Source organism: Panthera uncia (genome assembly GCF_023721935.1).
Source record: "Panthera uncia isolate 11264 chromosome A3 unlocalized genomic scaffold, Puncia_PCG_1.0 HiC_scaffold_11, whole genome shotgun sequence".
In the NCBI taxonomy this organism is placed as follows: Eukaryota; Metazoa; Chordata; class Mammalia; order Carnivora; family Felidae; genus Panthera; species Panthera uncia.
The window spans coordinates 25,511,550-25,530,166 of record NW_026057578.1 but is presented as its reverse complement, the minus strand read 5'-3'; the positions used below and the strand labels follow the sequence as shown (position 1 = coordinate 25,530,166).

General features: G+C 45.4%; 1 protein-coding gene across 3 annotated transcripts in view; it reads right to left on the bottom strand.

Annotated features, from left to right (window-relative positions):
* Positions 1 to 2,504: 2,504 nt before the first annotated feature.
* COMMD7 (COMM domain containing 7) overlaps positions 2,505 to 18,617 on the bottom strand; it is a 28,447-nt gene continuing 12,334 nt past the window's right edge. The window contains exons 4-9 of one of the 3 annotated variants that reach the window (XM_049650031.1): positions 14,444 to 14,500; positions 14,321 to 14,358; positions 13,589 to 13,679; positions 13,229 to 13,278; positions 12,802 to 12,850; positions 2,505 to 10,542 (exon numbers count right to left, since the gene is read on the bottom strand). In XM_049650031.1, the coding sequence (XP_049505988.1) occupies positions 10,490 to 10,542; positions 12,802 to 12,850; positions 13,229 to 13,278; positions 13,589 to 13,679; positions 14,321 to 14,358; positions 14,444 to 14,500 (338 nt within the window). In that variant the 3' untranslated portion in view covers positions 2,505 to 10,489. The other 2 variants (XM_049650030.1, XM_049650029.1) reach the window with 2 other exon arrangements.

The following is an 18,617-nucleotide window of genomic DNA, read 5'->3' as shown; positions in this document are numbered from 1 at the left end:
GGCGGAAATCAGTCATGTTTCAGAACATTGGTGCCCACAGGTGCCCACAACTGGCACTGGCGTATTTTTTGTCACTTTGAAGCACCTGCGGACAGTCCTTTGCTTTTCCAAACAAGAGTAAACTTAGGGATGTTTTGATTCATTCTAGGTCAAGCTGCCTGCAGATAGAGACCCCTTCCTCTGCTGCCTTATTGCCAGTTATGTTAATTACAATATATGACAGATTTTATTAATACTGTACTGTAGTCAATATCCATTAGTGATAGTGAAAGTGGTCCTACAAAACAACCCTCCTCTCTCTTGTCTCTCTCACACCAGCCACGAAGGTTTTCAAAGGTCAGTGCAAGTTAATTTATTTACTTTTCTTTTCTTTTTTTTAAATGTTTTAATTTATTTTTGAAGGAGAGAGAGACAGAGCATGAGCCGGGGAGGAGCAGAGAGAAAGGGAGACATAGAATCCGAAGCAGGCCCCGAGCTCTGAGCTGTCAGCACAGAGCCTGATGCGGGGCTCGAACTCACGAGCCGTGAGATCATGACCTGAGCCGAAGTCGGACACTCAACCGACCGAGCCACCCAAGCGCCCCTATTTACTTTTCTTTATATTTTGTATTTTCTTTGTTATTTTGCATTATATTACATTATTGTAATCATTTTTATATGAATATTTTGGGGCTGTGGAACGAATCCTCTGAGTTTCCATTATTTCCTATGCGGAAATTCACTTCGACATACAAGTGTTTTGGATTAGAAGCATGTTTCCAGAATGAATTATGTTTGCAAACCAAGGTTCTACTGTACATCCAAATGATAGGATCAAGTGTTCTGAACATTGTGTATACATGAGAATCACCCAGGGAGCCTATTAAAAATGCAGATGCCCCAACCGTGCCCCCATCCCATGCTAATCTCACAAGTCTGGAATGGGGCGAAGCAAAGGCCCTGGGGGATTCTGATGCACACCAAGGGACCTAAGGAGCTTCTGAAAACATTGATGGCAGGCCCCTCTGCTGCCAGAGATCCTGACTCAAGGGCCAGGGACCTGACATTGGTGTTTTCAAACATTCTCCAGGTGATTCTGTGGTGCAGCCAGAGTTAAGAACCACTGCCTAGATCCTCGTTTTCTAGATTACTCCAGCTGACCCAAGTCAGAGGACCTGGATCATCTTGTGGGAAGTGGATGTTCAGGGTCAAGGCCACCCAACTTCTGTCACCAGCACGCTTGGCAACACTGAACACTTACTATGGGCTGTGCTGGACACGTCCCCTGCCCTTGAGGCCTTCACTCCCACTCGGGCTGGGAGACAGCTAGGAGGAGGGCCAGACCAGAAGGCAGGACATGATGTTCCTGTCACTCTTCTGAGAAACACCTGGCTGTGACTCCCTTCAGGACCAAGTCCTAAGGCTGGCCTGCTAGGATCTAGTCCTTTACTATCTTATGTCAACCCTGGGTCTCTGTCACATCTGTCACCTCCCTGCAAAGGCAACACCGTTCCCTCAGCAATACCATCACCCCACCTTTCCTGCTTGCCCAGATCCTGCTGGTACCTCTCCCCAGTCTGAGTCAGACATGCCCCTCTGGGGCTCCTGGGTATGCCCTGCACTCTTCCTCCAGTGGGCATCTGTGACACTGCCCTGGAGGCACTGTCCTTAAGAACAAAGCTGGGCATCCCAAGTATTGAGCCCAGGCAGGTAGTGGTCTGGGGGAGCAGAGGGTAAGCACGGACCAGATGTGGTTTCAGGTTACTGTGGCCAGGTTCAAAAGACTCCCAAAAGGACACAGAGCCTCAGGCAGGGCAGAGAGGAGACTATTCTGTACCAACTCAAGGACTAGAAGATTGCCACAAGAATGGAAATCTATAAATTGACAGTCTAGGAATTACCGTTTACTTTGTCACTCGGTTAAACTCCAGACTCTACCATATACCAGCTGTGGGTCTTTGGGCAAGCTATTTAATCTCTCTGAACCTCAGTTTCCTCATCTGTACAATAGAGATCATTATAGTTCTAAGTCAGGGTTATTCAAAAGCAGTGGAACAAGCCAATGTATATAAAGCACTTTAGGTAGTGCCTGGCATAAAGAATCATTCAGTAAATGTTGGCAATTATTATTGTTATTATTACTCATGGAACACTCATACTGAAAAGGCCTTTAGAGATCATCTAAATTAACTCCTGCATTTTATAGCTGGAACTGAGGCAGGAAAGAGGAAGGTCTCACTGGCGCTCTGTCCAGCCCTCATACACCCAGTCGACAGGGTCCCCTTCCAGGCCACTGGGGAGAGCAGGTGAGGGGCTGCTGGGAATCAGCTGATGTGCTGGCAGGATCCCAGCCTGGAGTTCCCAGTGACTTAGAGCCTGACAGAGTCCCGACATCTTGGCTCTGTTTCCGGCGAAATCGTTCAGCATATTTTAGGATCAGCAAAAACCCACAATGCCTTTGGCTGAGCACTTTTCCTCTTCTTGTTGAAGCCCAGGGGTATTTTCTAGGAAATTGAGTCCATCTGTTTCTGATTCATTTGTACTTAACTCATCACCAAGCTGTTTTGTAAGAGCCCTTTGATGTGAAAGCCGCCTTATTCTATAAGCCTCTGTAAGCCTTTATTTAGTCAACAGTAGGTAAATGGTCTCTCGAAGAGGCCAGAGGCAGCTTCTTGATCTTCCTCAACACACTGGGCCATGAGAAGGGAACGTGTGGCCCTGGCACTCCCCCTCTTTCAGCCTGTCAGGGCAAAGCGACAGCTCCTGACTCTGGACCAGCCTGCAGTGAGGCCTCCACAACCACTCACCCCCTCTCCTCCCCGGCCGGTGCTCTTCCTTGTCCACCGTGCACAGCCTGTCCACACAGATTTACCATTTCTGGTGTGTTGCCTGAGTTTCTTGAACTTGATTTCAAGTTCCTTGATGATGAGAAGCTAGATATCCTAATTCACTCTGCGCCCCCCCCCCCAACCTCCCCTGCCACACCAGCACCATGCCTCGTACACGGTTACAGGGACCATTACTTCCAAACCAAAAACCTATGGAAAAGATCTCACAAGCTTAAGGGTTCCCAAAGGGACAAGGGGGCAGAATTTTGAAACTGGGGCTGCCATATACACAGCAAACAGCTCAAAAAACCATTGATTGAAGGGAACATATAAGAGTATAACAGGGGGTGCCTGGGTGGCTCAGTTAAGCATCTGACTTTGGCTCAGGTCATGATCTCATGGTTTGTGGGTTCAGGCCCCATGTCGGGCTCTGTGCTTCAGAGGCTGCTTCAGACTCTGGGTCTCCCTCTCTCTCCTTGCCCGTCCCCTGTGTGTATGCCCTCTCGCTCTCTCTCTCTCAAAAACAAATAAACTTAAAAAAAAAAAAAAGTATAACGGGAAGAATCTGTCTTCCCTTCTCTCTGATATCCAGACAAAGCACTCCACAAGTCTCAAACCTGCCGTTTTGTACAGCAGGATGAAAAAAAAAAAAAATTGAAGAACAACCTAATCCACTAGATGAAACTCTTTACTAAATTCAAGGGTGAGTTCATCATGAAGTGCTCCTGGGGGAAGCCAACGCGTTTTAAGGGATGTCTCTAAATTTCAAGGCTCCTCAACCCATGCTTCAGAGGCATCTCTGTCAGAGGTAGAATCTTAGCAGAGTCCCCCTTGGCCTGGTCATATTCTGTGTTTATTAAAGACGTGTTCAGGGGTCTCTCAAAGGCAGGGGATGGTGTATGTAATACAGGAGTTCTCAGATTGGAGCGTATACCACAATCACCCTCAGAGGCTTGGTTAAAACACTGATGACTGGGTCCCACCCCGGAGTTCCTGACTCCGTAGGTCTAGAGCGGGGGCAGAAGAATTTGTATTTCTAGCAAGTTTCCAGGGAATGCTGATGCTATTGGTCTAGGGACCACACTTTGAGAACCACAGGTCTAACCATTCCTTCAGTCCTGGGGTGAAAATTTTAGGGAAGGGGTGCAGTTACCCAGTACCAATGATTGTATTTCCCTTTTTCTCTTTACCAACAACCCAAAGATGGGTGACAGCAGTGACAATGCACCAACCCCTCTGGAGCAGACCCTGGGCTTTGCACCGGGCAGAGGCCACCTCCGTCGGTCCTTACAACCACACTGTATATAAGGCAGCCACTCAATTCTACAGATGAACCCAAAGGTGCACAGTGGTGAGGTGAACCTCTTCAAAGTCACATGCAGCTTAGCATCTGAGCTGGTGCACATCAGGTGGCCAACGTATTCTCATGGAACAAGCGTATCCAGGAACACAGCTGGTAAGAGGCAAATTTGAACCCAAGTCTGATTCCAAAGCTCAAACTCATTCTGCCACATCAGCGGGAAGCATTAAAAGTCATGCAAGTTCTGGGAGGCGAGGACTAAGGACTAAAGCTTCTTTGTCGTTTTTGTTTGTTTGTTTGTTTATTTTGAGACTGAGTGTGCATGCTCGCATGGGCTCAAGGGAGGAGCACAGACAGAGAGAGAGAGGGAGAGAGAGAATCCCAAGGAGGCCTACAAGAAACCTGACTTGGGGCTTGAGCCCATGAACCTCGAGATCATGACCGGAGCTGAAATCAAGTCAGAGGCTTAACGGACTGAGCCACCCAGGTGCCCCTCTCTTCCTCTACTCCTTTTTCTCCTTTTCTCTTTCCCTCCCTTCCTTATTTCCTTCTTGATTTTATAAGAGTAGAGATACCTGAAAGTTTTTCTGAATTAAATATACCATCAAGATGCTCAGGGCTGGATCTAGGGGCACAAGAATGAAAAGACACAGTACAGAGCTGGCTCCAGAGGGGCTGTGGGAGAAGTGGGGCCACCAGCTAGAAGAATGGACTCCCAGGTTATGGGCCCACATCAGCCACATCATGGCCTTTTTAGGGACAGGGCAGAAATGTTAGGGACAGAAATAATTCAGGTCGTTGGTGTGGAGGAAGTTCAACTGTTTTGGTTGAAAAAGTTTTTACAAAAATAATAGCTGTTCTTAGCAATCTGAGGGGCAGGGAAGGAGGTTGTTTTCACTTTTCATCATTTTCAGTTCTGTTTGAACTTTTGATTGTGCACCTTTCATGTATTATCTCTATAAATGAATCATATGCTTATATTGAAAAATTTAGAAACTACAGATAAGCAAAAGAAAAAATTAAAATTAATTAAAATTATTTTTAAATTAAAAATTACATTTCTATGTAAACATTTTTTACAAGAGTGGGTTCTCTTTGACCTGTTTTGACAACCTGATTTTTTTTTTTGCCTATACACCATGACCATGATCCCTTTCACACACTGTCTTCTTCAGTATCAGCTTCAGTGGCTGCATGCTATCCCATTCTATACCTATATGTAATGTATACAACAAATCTCCGATTACCTAATACTAGATTGCTCTCAATTAGTTGCTATTACAAATGTTTATTTTTAGACTACTACCTTTAAGTCATCATTGGATCACTCATGATTCAAAAAGAGCCCAATCTGGATCAAAAAATGGTTTAGGGTGCCTGGGGTAGCTCAGTCAGTTGAATGTCCAACTCTTGATTTTGGCTCGGGTCATGATGTCAGGGTCTTGGGATCAAGTCCTGTGTCCGGGCTCCACGCTGAGTGTGGACCTGCTTGAGATTCTCTCTCTCTCTCTCTCTCTCTCTCTCTCTCTGCCTGTCTCCCCTGCTTGCACACTCTCTCTCGAGTTTTTTTTTAAATGATGTTTTGAGATTCTTCCTGTCTTAGCACAGAATAAGAAATAAAATATTCTTGGAGATGTTTCAGTGGGGATTAGATTGTATAATACTTCCTAGTTTATGTAATTCTGTTAATACCTTTCCAATTTTATAGAATTTTATGGAATGTGGATTATCTCTCAATAAAAAACAAACAAAAACCCTTTCTATTTGGGAGTTGGATGACCAAGGCTCCAAATATTGCCCGGTGACCCCATGTAAGCACAACCCTTGGTGTGTCCTTTTTCTCCTACCTGATGTAACAACTCCCAACTCTGAGGGTGTCCTGAGCTTCAGAAGATGATGGATGTGAAAGAATGAATGCTGAAAAAACTATATTACTGTTCTTTATTCATAATCACCAATGCAGGGAACAACCCATTCCATTGGTTAGCAGTAAATAGATAAAAACCAAACAAAACACCTGAGGTGTATCCATACCATGGAATGTAAGCCAGGCATAAAAAGGAATAAACTACTGATGTGTCAATAACATAGATGAATCTGAAAAGCATGCGAAGTGGAAGAAACTGGGCACAAAAGGGTGCATATTGAATGATTCCACTTACATTCTGGAAAAGGTGAAACTATAGGGACAGCAATCAGGTCAGTGGTTACCAGAACTGGGGGTAAGAGGAGAGGATTGCCTATAAAGAATAGGAGGGAACTTTTTGGGGTGATGGAAATATTCTGTATCTTGATTGTGGTAATAGTTACATGACTACGTACACCTACTCATTGAGCTGGGTGCACCTCAGTGGCTCAGTCAGTTGAGCATCCTACTTCGGCTCAGGTCATGATCTCATGGTTTGTGAGTTCGAGTCCCACATCAGGTTCACTGTTGTCAGTGTAGAGCCTGCTTCAAATCATCTGTCCTCTTCTCTCTCTGCCCCTCCCTTGCTTGTGCTCTCTCTCTCAAAAGTAAATTTAAAAAACATTAAAAAAAAAACTCATTAAGCTGTATACTTAAAAAAAGTGAATTGTATTGCACATGAGTTATGCCTTAACAAATCTGACTTCCCTCAAAAAAACCAAAAAACTATAGTGCCATCCAAATACAAGGTATCATCCATCAGACATTATCCGTAATGCTTTTCACAGTTCTGAAATATCTTTGTGAAATATAACAAATGTAAAAAAAAATACAATCCAGAAAAGACCAAATATGTTTCAGGAAGATATGTGTTGTTCGGCTATCTGCCTTTTCGAAAGGTCATTTTGACACCCCAGCAAATGCTCGTGTGTGAGGCAGCTGGTCCCACAGTGGAGCAGCTGACCACTTGAACTGTTTGGGGATTTTCCTTGTCATCACGTTTTGGGTTTTTTTGTTTGTTTGTTTGTTTTTTTCTTTTTTAAATCACCAGAGTAAAATTAATTCTGTGTCAGAACTGAACAGTGAATGTTTCCTCCACCCCAACCAGGGCAGTCCTTTTTCCTCCAGGGAAAGAAGACAGGTATTGCTGATTGATCTTTTGGCCTGACTAGTGCCGTCTTAAGAAACGCTGTGCTCCAAAAGTAAATAAGATATAAAATAAGAAGAATCTGTAACCAAAGACTAGGTGAACGGATAGCAGATTTTTAAGCAGAATAGGAACAAGAGTGAATCAATGCAAAGATGAAGTGCTAACAGTAAGAAAGACCCTGCTCAGAAGCCCCAGCACTGCAGCAGAATCTCTACCTAACAGTCTACAGGCCCTCTGATCAATGCCCCTGATTCGATAGATGATATTTGGAATGAAATTCCAATCGATAAAGTGACTGGAGGAGCTCCTGGGGTTCATAATGAAATCTGCACTAGAACAATTGGGAGTGAGGATATAACCTCCTCTTGCATAGAACTAGAGGCACTGAAAAGACAAACTGCCAGTTACCGGTGTAGACAGCTTATTGTCCACAGGGACCAGGGGAGCCCTGGCCCACAGGAGGCGCTCCAAGAATGTTGGTGGGATCATGGAGCAAGGTGTTCAACGGCTCCTGGAAGAAGGCCCTTGGAAGAGGGGCAGGTTGCCTTGTACTAAGACTTATCTATGATCTGTGTTAAAACTAACCAATGATCAAGCCAGGCCTGTTTAACAGTCCTGCCACAGAGGATCTGCACACAGCCTCATTTCATTTCGACTGACAACAGGACCTGTGACCAGGTGGGGGTTGGGATGCCAAGTGTTAGGGTTCCTGAGCCGAAAAACAAGTCTTATCAAGGAGCTCACAGGCTAGTGGGGAAGAGAATCCTGGAAACAAATAATTACAATAAGTTGATAATGAAGAGCTCACCGTTAGTTGGGCAGGCATTATGAGCCACCCGATAACCCTGTGAGGCGAGAACTATACCTGTTTCACAAATGTGGAAACTAAAGTTCTGAGAGGTTAGGAGCTGGCCTGAGGGAGACACAGAATCTGAAACAGGCTCCAGGCTCTGAGCTGTCAGCACAGAGCCCGACGCGGGGCTCGAACTCACGAACCGCGAGATCATGACCCGAGCCGAAGTCAGACACTCAACCGACTGAGCGACCCAGGCGCCCCTAGACAAAGTATTTTTTTTTTAATTTTTTTTATGTTTATTTATTTTTGAGACAGAGAGAGACAGAGCATGAATGGGGGAGGGTCAGAGAGAGAGGGAGACACAGAATCTGAAACAGGCTCCAGGCTCTGAGCTGTCAGCACAGAGCCCGACACGGGGCTCGAACTCACGGACTGTGAGATCATGACCCGAGCCGAAGTCGGACGCCCAACCAACTGAGCCACCCAGGCACCCCGGGGAAGTGTTTTTTTAATGTCAACTTATTTATGGGGGTGGGGGGTTTCAGAGACAGGGAGAGAGAGAATCGCAGAGCCCAAGCTGAAATCAAGAGCCAGATGCCCAACCGAGCCACCCAGGTGCCCCCTGTAGTGGAAGTGTTGGCGGAGACCAGAGTTCTCCTTATTATGGCCTGGAGACGTCAGAGGAGGCCCTCTGAAGTGCCCTGGATGCTACATCTCGAAGCATTGGCAAGCACTGTGGGCCCAAGGGGAAAAGAGGCAGATGGCTTCATGGCTTGTCAGCTGTCAGTAGGCTGGTAGACCAGACACTCCTCTACAGGACACGTGCCAGGAGGCAAGGGGGATGGAGGGGTGGAAGATATAGGCGGGACCAGACTGTGGGGGGTTGGTGTGCTAAGGAGTTTGGACTTTCCCCTGGATACCATGCAGAGTCACGAGCATTTGGATCTGTCTACTGACATGAGACTTGCCCACAAGAATGCTCACACAGGAAACAGGCCAGATAGCAGAAGCTGTGAGGTTGAAGCCTGGGGTGGGGCCATCAGGAAGCCACTGTTGCGATCCAGGTGGGGCCGGAAGGCTTGAATTGGGCAGGGCCAAGGAGCTCCTTGGTCAGAATCTGTCCAGTGGTCAGCTGGGTGCAACCGTTACGGAGTATCCTGACTGAGACCAGCACTTGCCAGGCTGAATCCCCTTCACGTCTCTCAGGATTGCATTTCTGAACTAAGCAGGACACCCATGGCTCACTGGGCTCACCTTTAGCCAGTGACCAGTTTCAGTCTCTAGGACTCCACTTCCCCATTTGTAAATATGAGTGGATTTAACTAGATTGTATGTATATTTAGGGTGTCTTCCTGTTCTGACATTCTGTGAATTCTTTTTACGTTAGATTTTCATGGTTTCAGGCATATGAGGCCCCCAGAAATCTCACAGACACATTTGGACATTGTCCAAAGGCACCAATTTGCCCTTCTTTGGTATTTGTAAGATTAATTTGCTAATCTTGCATACATTGGAACAATCTCTATATGTCAGTTTGGCACCGTAATGGTTAATTTTATGTATTAACTTGGCTGGCCTGCTATGGCCAAATATTTGGTCAAACATTATTCTGAATGTTTCTGTGAAACTGTTTTTTTTTTTTTTATGAGATTAACATTTAAATTGGTGGACTTTTATATGAGAGTAAAGCAGATTCTCCTCCATAGTGTGGGTGGGCCTCATCCAATCAGTTGAAGGCCTTAATAGAACAAAGACTGATTCCCCAGGGGTGCCTGGGTTGCTCAGTAGGTACAGCGTGACTTTGGCTCAGGTCATGATCTTGTGGTTTGTGGGTTTGAGCCCTGCATCGGGCTCTGTGCTTACAGCTCAGAGCCTGGACCCTGCTTCAAATTCTGTCTCCCTCTCTCTCTGCCCCTCATCTGCTCATGCTCTCTCTCAAAAAAAAATAAACATTAAAAAAAGAAATAAAAAAAAGACGGATATCCCTACCTCCCCCAGCAAGAAGAAATTCTTCCAGCCTATCCCGCAGATTTTATTTTTTACTTTATATATTTTTTAAGTTTATTTATTTTTCTAGTAATCTCTACACCTAATGTGGGGCTCGAACTCATGACCCCAAGGTCAAGGGTCTCATGTTCTTCCAACTGAGCCACCCAGATACCCCTATCCTGCAGGCTTTACCAAATCTCCACAATCATGTGAGCCAATCCTTGAAAGTCAATCAATCTGTCTGTCTACGGTTCTGTGAATATGCTACAGCCACAGGAAAGAATGCACTTTATATACTGACATGGAAAGTTCTCCAAGATATATTAAGGATAGTACATATAGTGTATAATCATCTGTATATAAAACAAAAAGAGTAAACATTTAAATTCTCATTGGTTATATGTTGGGGAAAAACCCTCTGGAAGGACACTTAAGAAACTAACAGCATGGGGCGCCTGGGTGGCTCAGCTGGTTAAATTGATGTCTGACATCGGCTTAGATCACGATCTCATGGCTCTGCGCTGACAGCTCAGAGCCTGCTTCAGATTCTGTGTCTCCCTCTCTCTCTGCCCCTCCCCAACTCGTTCGTGTTCTCTCTTTCTCTCTCAAAAATAAAATAAAACATTAAAAAAATTAAAAACAAAAAAGAAACTAACAGCAGGGATTATCTGTTGGAGGAGAGTAGTAGGGAAACTGAGTAAATGGGATAAGGCAGAAGAACTTTTTGTTTTATTCCTTTTCATACTCTTTGATAAATGCACATATTCTTTGACCCAGCAATTCCACACCCATTTGTTTACCTTATAAATACGCTTCCACACATGCAAAATGACATACCTATAAAAATATTCAGATGCAGCATCATTAATATGAGAAAAAGAATGGAACCAACCTAAACACCTACCAGCAGGAAACCGGTTAAATAAATCATCCATGTGAAGAAACATGGTGCATTTGTTACAGAGGACTGCTCTCTCTGTTCTGATGTGGAACGATTTCCAGGGTAAGTAGAAAAAAAAGCAAGACACAGGATGCCGTGTGTACTTCCCACTTGTGTGGGAAGAAAATCAGACCCTATGCCTGTGTATTTGCAAACGCAAGAAAAGAGTCCAGAAGGGCACAGAATAAACTGTAACAGTGGTTACCTCTGGGGAAAGGCAACAGGGAACTAGGGAATGGGCGTGAGGCACAAATTACTTTACAATGTACCTTCTGAACCACGGGCACGTATGATCTACTCACAACGCAGAGTACTAACCACTACACGATCACGGCCATGTATCATCTATGCTCAATTTAAAAAAATTCCCAAGAAGGGATGAGGCAGGAGGGGAGAAATCACATATGAGGTGGGAGCCCAGAGTCAGGGGAACACAAAGCATTCATACGCTACGATCTTTGTAATGTTTTTAACCTGAATCTCCCCTGAACTGCTCTTACAGATTCCAACTTTGGACAACAGTTTCACAGAAGACGCAGGGCCTTCCCCAAAACTGGGAAAATAAACGTTGCAGATTAGAGCAACAGTGTTCTGCGAGGCAGATGACTCTTTCATCCATGCACAGAGACAACTGGATTCACACCTTTTCTTCAGAACCTTTTTTATTCAACATCTAACCAACAGAGAAGGTCAGCCTGAACCAAAACAAGCTAAAATAGCCTCATTACAACACAACAGGGCACAACCCGAAACGAGGACAGAGGTTGGCCTCGGTTCTTTTCTGAGCAGACGAAGCAAGTATTTATACACAGGTGCCCCGTTCAAAACTGATTAGCCATGCACCACCACCACCGCCACCACCACCGAGGCAGGGTGCGCACAGATTGCTGGGGCTCCCCACGTGTGTCAGCCATCGAGTCCGCCTCTTCCTCAGCCATAAATAAGCCCTTGCTTTTTGGAGGGGAGGGTGATCAGCGGGCATCTTGAGTGATGGCACCATCTGTTTACTCTGAAACTTTGATGGGGAAGTGACAACTTATTTCCTCCCCTGAATCTGAGAAGCAATAGCCTGTCTGAATACCTAAAAAGTGTCCTGGGAGATATAGGTGCTGGAGGTTCCCTTCACAAAGGATTCACAGAGTAATCATGTAGGGCTCTTTAAGTACTTAATCCTGTTGTTTTCCAGAAACCTTTGCACCTGGGCTCCCGAGAAGCAAGCAGGGCTGTTATCAGCACCCCACAGGCCTGTGGGTGAGGCGCCTCTCAGAGCAGCCACCCATGGAAGGGGAGGGGGCAGGGAAGGGGGCCAGACATCAGCTGAAACACTCCATGCTGGCTCTGACCCGCTCCATCTCGTGCAGGAAGCTGTAGAACTGGGGCAAGGTTAATTCTGGGGAGAGAAAATTCAGCTTCAGGTACATGTTTCCAACTCCACAGAATCATCTGAGAAAACGAATTTCCACCCAAAGAGTTTTTTCTGTTTCTTTTTTGACTTAGTACATCTAAGCAGCTCTTGATGGGTAATTGACCATAATAAAGAACTGAGAGCCTTGAACAGAGAAGGGTTCTCTCAGCTCCATACAGAATTTAAAAGCGGCCTAACTCCACAGCACAAAGAGATGAAAGGGCATTAGTCAGGACGCTCAACGCGACTTCTGACGCAAGGGCTGCTTGCTCTTCAGTCTTGCCGTCCCTTCTCCCTGCGCTTTCCCTTTTTCAAAGAGGCCCTTCAACTGTGGGGTCTCCAACCTGCCGACGGCTTATTATTTACGAGAGGAGAGGCAGCGGAATGGCTACTCCACAGCTCGGTTATGACTTTGTGCTAGAAGAAATGATTTGTGGTGCTTCACGAGCCCACAGACTGAAGAGAACGCGGGAAAAGTGAAAAGGCTCAAATGGGAATTTGGACTCACCTATGTACAAGTTTTCAGTTTGATTTCCTTTCTTAACCACCAACTTTAACTGATTAAAAAAAGAAGAAATAAAAAGCTGAAATTAAAATGATGACAACTGGGCAAAGAAATTCTTGAAATCCTTCCACTTAAATATCAAAGCATCCAGCTTCGGACTTGAGAGTCAGACGGGAGCGGTCTGGGCGTCTATCACTGAAACTTCTAACAATTTGCATGATTACAGAACAATCGAGCTTTTAAGAACAATGTCAGGATCCTATTAATCCGAGAGTAGGCGTGTCAGTGGCCACATTTTTGGCTGACAATACTGCTCAGAGATACACAGGACCTCCACATCCAAATTGGGTATTAAAAAAAATCCAATGTCGATTTTATAATTATCAACCAAGTCAAAAATCTACCCATTTTCACAGATCAGGAAACTTACTTGTAAAAAAATACTTCCCACTTTTTCCAGTTCACTGCTCCCGGATGTCACTGTGACACAAGAGAGAAAAGTAATAAGTGATGGGTTGACAACGGACTCTGAACACCCCAATCTTGCAGGCTGTCCAGCAGAAGCCGTGTGGGGACGAGTATGAGGACAGCAAAATGTGCTCTTCAGGAAGTCAACTTACTGAGAGCCATGGATAGAAACAGCTGCCCAATGGCAATACAGAGCAGCCGCTGCTGGCCCCAATCGTCTTTGAGGACTGAGGACCTGTCCTCCCCCTGGAAGCTATCTGAAAGCCTCTGCACCCCCGCCCTACATCCCCCAAATGACCCAGGACTGGCTCTAACTAGTTACCTCCAAATTTCCACTCCATATCTATAAGCTGGTTAATCATCAGAGTCTGTCCTATGGCCCATCGAGCAAGGGTGGGGGCATTCTGCTTCCACTGAAACAAAAGCAAAAAGCCAAAGTCATAACAATGGGGAAAATCCCCCTTCTTCATTCTGCCCCCAGCACGGCAATGTATTTATTTATACAGACAAGGCGAAGAATGCAGAACTAAGGGCCTGGCCTATAGGCACAGATCTGGGGGATGTGGGAAGCAAAGAGGGGCAGAAGACGATATAAATGTTTTTCTTCTTTTAATGTTTTATTTACTTTTGAGAGGCAGAGGGGGACAGAGGATCCAAAGCAGGCTCCATGCTGACAGGAGAGAGCCGACACAGGGCTCGAACTCACGAACCACGAGATCATGACCTGAGCTAAAGTCGGAAACTCAACCAACTGAGCCACCCAGGTGCCCCTAAATGTTTTCTTTCATTCCAAGATTTGTTCCAAATTGGAACAAAAACTGTATGACAATTAAAGTCAGACAAATCAGAGGCAAAAAATTAGAGATGCACCAAATAGTGCCGTTTAAATGTTGTATGTATGTTATTTGCATGAAATCAAATGAAAACCAGTAAGCTGGGGAAATGACACATAATGATGAGTGGTTTCTCCTTAGTCGGCATTTCTCATTTGTTTCTATTCATGAAATAAAAGCAAACAATCTTAATTAACCTTGATTAAGAGGCATTATGATACCTTTTCAGAAAAGTAAGTGGCTTTCTCCTCACTAAGACCTATAAGAGAAGAGAAGGAGATTTTAACATCATAAAGAGCCACTGGGCCTGTCACCCTGAGCAACCTCCCTCGGTGATGACCTACCCAGAGTTATGAAATCAGCCCGGACCTGATCAGCTGTGAGACTCTTCTTCAAGGCACCTGGGAAACAGGGGAGAAAGCAGTTAAAAAGGACAAATCAGTAATCAATTGGCAGTAGGCATCAACGGACAAAAGGGATACACAAAGACGTGGCCGGTTCCAGGAAGATCTCAACCCAGCTGCGGAGAAGATGCAGAAAGGAAACGACTGGAGAACGTGACAGCACGTTCTATTTATTGTACAACAGGAGTGTTCACCCCTCCAGAAAGTACGAAGGAAACTAGAGACAACAGAAAGGACTTTATGGACTTGGGGCTGGGGGTCCCTGATCAGAGGCAAGAGTAAGGCCTCAGATTCCTGGAGCAACATCGGGGAGCTCGACGTCAGGCTGGGCGTAAGGGCAACAGCCTAGAACTGCGCTGGGCAATACGTAACCATAAAGATGTGTGGCTATTTAAAGTTTCTTTCTTTCTTTCTCCCAGCACCCTCTTAGGTTTTAATTAATTAAAACTAAACAAAATTTAAAATTCTGTTCCTCAGTTGCACTAGCTGTTCTGAGTCCTCGACAGCCACATGGGTCCAGTGGCCACGGTACTGGACAGCACAGATCAGAGACCATCTCCGTCTACCTAGATAGTTGCACTGGCCAGCGCTGCCATAGAGAACCTGCTTTCAGGACGTAAACCAAGATGGACTAAACAGTTGGCCTCTATGATTCACAAGTTACTTCCAGAGGGGCCGGGCAAAGCTCCTCACAAGCCCTGCGATCACTCCCCTGTGGGGGCTGCTTTGTTCTGCTTGCGAGCTCCAATTCCTGAAAACAAAGTGTCGCCAGCAACCTGGGCTTCTCAGTGTTTAACCTCAGACTACAGCCTAGAGTCACAATTTGGAAACCACTTTAAAATTTTCCACTTCTTAGTCTTCCAGAAGATGACTAATTAAAGAATAAGAAGATATCCACCACCATCCAGGGAGGGCCCTGAAGTAATACCCTAAACCCAACCCCCACTCCCATCTCACTCCAGAAAAACAATCCTAAAGCCTGTCCGCAGCAAAATAAACCATGTAAACAAAGGGAGGAAATCTTTTATCGTCAAAATCAGACTGAGCAAGGAAGCCATAGGGAAATAAAAAAGGCAAGACACCAGGAAACCCTGGCCATAAAGGCCCTAGAAAAAGGCCACTTCCTAGCCAATTCAATTAATTCATAACTACCACATGTACAGCCCCTTAGTGTATACCTAGCTCAAATCCAATATTTTGCTTGATGATCCCAAAGTACTCTGAAGTGGGGGATTGCTATCGAAGCCTTTAATTTACCAGGAAAACTAAAGATCAGAAAGATTAAGCTTTGGGGGAGAAAATCTGGCAAAGGCACATAGTCAACAACTGCACTGCCAAGAAGTCACCCAACAGATACACTCCTGAAAGTACACTGAAATACACGTGTGGCAGCGGCTGGCCACCTCTAGAACCCCTAAGCTCTTCTCTCCCTTGCTTACTCAGCTTTTTCTACAACATGCCAGGCAGGTTCCTACCTCTTGGCATTTGCCTTTGCAGTTCCCTCTGCTGGGGACACTCCTCCTCAAATCTGCACACAGTCATTACGGCCTCTCCCTGAACATCCCCCCTCCATTTCAGGCGGAGCCGCTCTTCACTGGCACCCTCCTACTGCTACGCTTTTCTGCATTGCATTTATAACCACCCAGTTTCATGTTACATATTTACTGTCAATTTTTCCACTAGAATGCCTGTTTGATGAGACTAAAGACTTGGTCCGTTGTGCCCACTGTTGTGGCCCACGTCGTACTTTAAAAATGTATTTGCGGGGCGCCTGGGTGGCTGCTCAGTGGGTTAAGCATCTGACTCATGGTTTCCGCTCGGGTCATGATTTTCCAGTTCATGAGATGGGGCCCCGCATCGGGCTCTGCGCTGACAGCTCAGAGCCTGCTTGCGATTCTCTCCCTCTCTCTCTGCTCCTTCCCTGCACGTGCTCTCTCTCTCTCTCTCTCAAAATAAACAAACATTCAAAAAAATTTAAATAAAAAAAAGAAATCTTAAAAAATATATACATGTGTGCGTACACACACACACACACACACACACACACACACATATATATTTGCATCATGCTAGGCCTCAAGCCCTTAATTAATCTTCCTTTCTTTTTATTAAGATATAATTGACCTATAACGTTGTGTAAGTTAAAGGTGTACAATCTGTTGATTTGATACATTCATATATGGCAATATGACTGCCACTGTAGCATTAGCTAATACCTCTATCACATCACATAATTATCACTTCCCTTCTGTGGTTAGAAACTCTAAGATCTAGCCTCTGAGCTATTTTGAAGTTTATAATACAGAATTGTTGACTATAGCTCTTAACTTCTTTTTCAGCTTTCTCCTTTGGTGATACCTTTGTCCTAAGCACAAGACAGGCCTGAAGCCTTGACTCTATGTCAGACAGAAAGAAAACTGTAAATCCAGAGCTGGAGTCCCCAGAACATCCCACTTGGGGAAATCTGAGAATGTCCATCTTTAAACACATCTAACCAGGGGCGCCTGGGTGGCTCAGTCGGTTAAGCGTCCGACTTCGCCTCAAGGTCATGATCTCACAGTTCATGAGTTCAAGCCCCACGTCGGGCTCTGTGTCCAGAGCTTGGAGGCTGCTTCGGATTCTGTGTCTCCCTCTCTCTCTTCCCTTCCCCCATTCACACTCTTTCTCGCTTTCAAAAATAAACATTAAAAAACCCACACATATAACCATCTGAGATGGTTTATAAAATCCTTGAGCACCAATTGTCACTGGAACAGTTGCCTTGGTAAACCCTTATTGCCATCAAACAGTATGGGGGACAACACAGAAGTGTATGTCCAGGGGGACGGTTTCAGTTTTGCCAGGAAACAGTTAGGAAATTAGCGAATTGTTCTACTAGCCAAAAATCTACATAGGCTTATTCTGTGTAATAAAGGAAAATCAAGGAAAAGAACTAAGCCTTGGTTAAAACTCCAGGAGAAGGAAGCAGATGGGAGATGACGGTAAGCCACATTCAGTGAGCCATCACTGACCCTGAAGGCTGACCAGCTGAATCCACTTCCCTGAAGCTCACGGAAGGACAGAAGTCATAGTCACTGTGCATGCATTTACTGAGCACCTACTAGTGCCAGCACGATGCTAGATGCTGGCAAACATCAATGTCTGCGGTCGTGAGGCTTACATTCTATCAGGAAGAGAAAGACCACAACAATAATGTAACAAGTAAGAAAGCCATATAGAATATGACTAAAAAGTGCCATAGAAAGAAGTAATAGAGGGAAGTGAGGTTGGGAGTCCTGGGGAACTTAGTTCTGCAGCTGTTTAATACCATTCGTGACTATTGTTCATTGTTGATTACTCTATTTTTGCCCAGCCAGAAAGAACTCCTTTGGGACAAATGAAGAGGAGTTATCAACTTTTCCTAAAAAAAACCAGTTACTGAGTGTCCACAAGGGCCACATATCTTGCTACGTATTAAAATAAGACCAGGCTTTGGGGTGCCTGGGTGGCCCAGTCAGTTGCGCATCTGACTTTGGCTCAGGTCACCATCTCACAGTTCGTGGGTTTGAGCCCTGCATTGGGCTCTGTGCTGACAGCTCAGAGCCTGGAGGCTGCTTCAGATTCTGTATCTCCCTCTCTCTCTGTCCCTCCCCCATCCACACTGTGTGTCTCTCTCAAAAATAAGTAAACATTAAAAAATTTTTTCTTAATAGGGGCACCTGGGTGGCTCAGTCGGTTAAATGTCTGACTTCAGCCCAGGTCATGATCTCGTGGTCTGTGAGTTCGAGCCCCGCATCAGGCTCTGTGTCGACAGCTCAGAGCCTGGAGCCTGCTTCAAGTTCTGTGTCTCCCTCTCTCTCTGCTCCTTTCCCATTCATGCTCTTGTCTCTCAAAAATTTTAAAATAAAAGTAAAAAACAGGGGCGCCTGGGTGGCTCCGTCGGTTGAGCGTCCGACTTCAGCTCGGGTCACGATCTCGTGGTCCGTGAGTTCGACCCCCGTGTCGGGCTCTGGGCTGATGGCTCAGAGCCTGGAGCCTGCTTCCGATTCTGTGTCTCCCTCTCTCTCTGCCCCTCCCCCGTTCATGCCCTGTCTCTCTCTGTCTCAAAAATAAATAAATGTCAAAAAAAAATTTA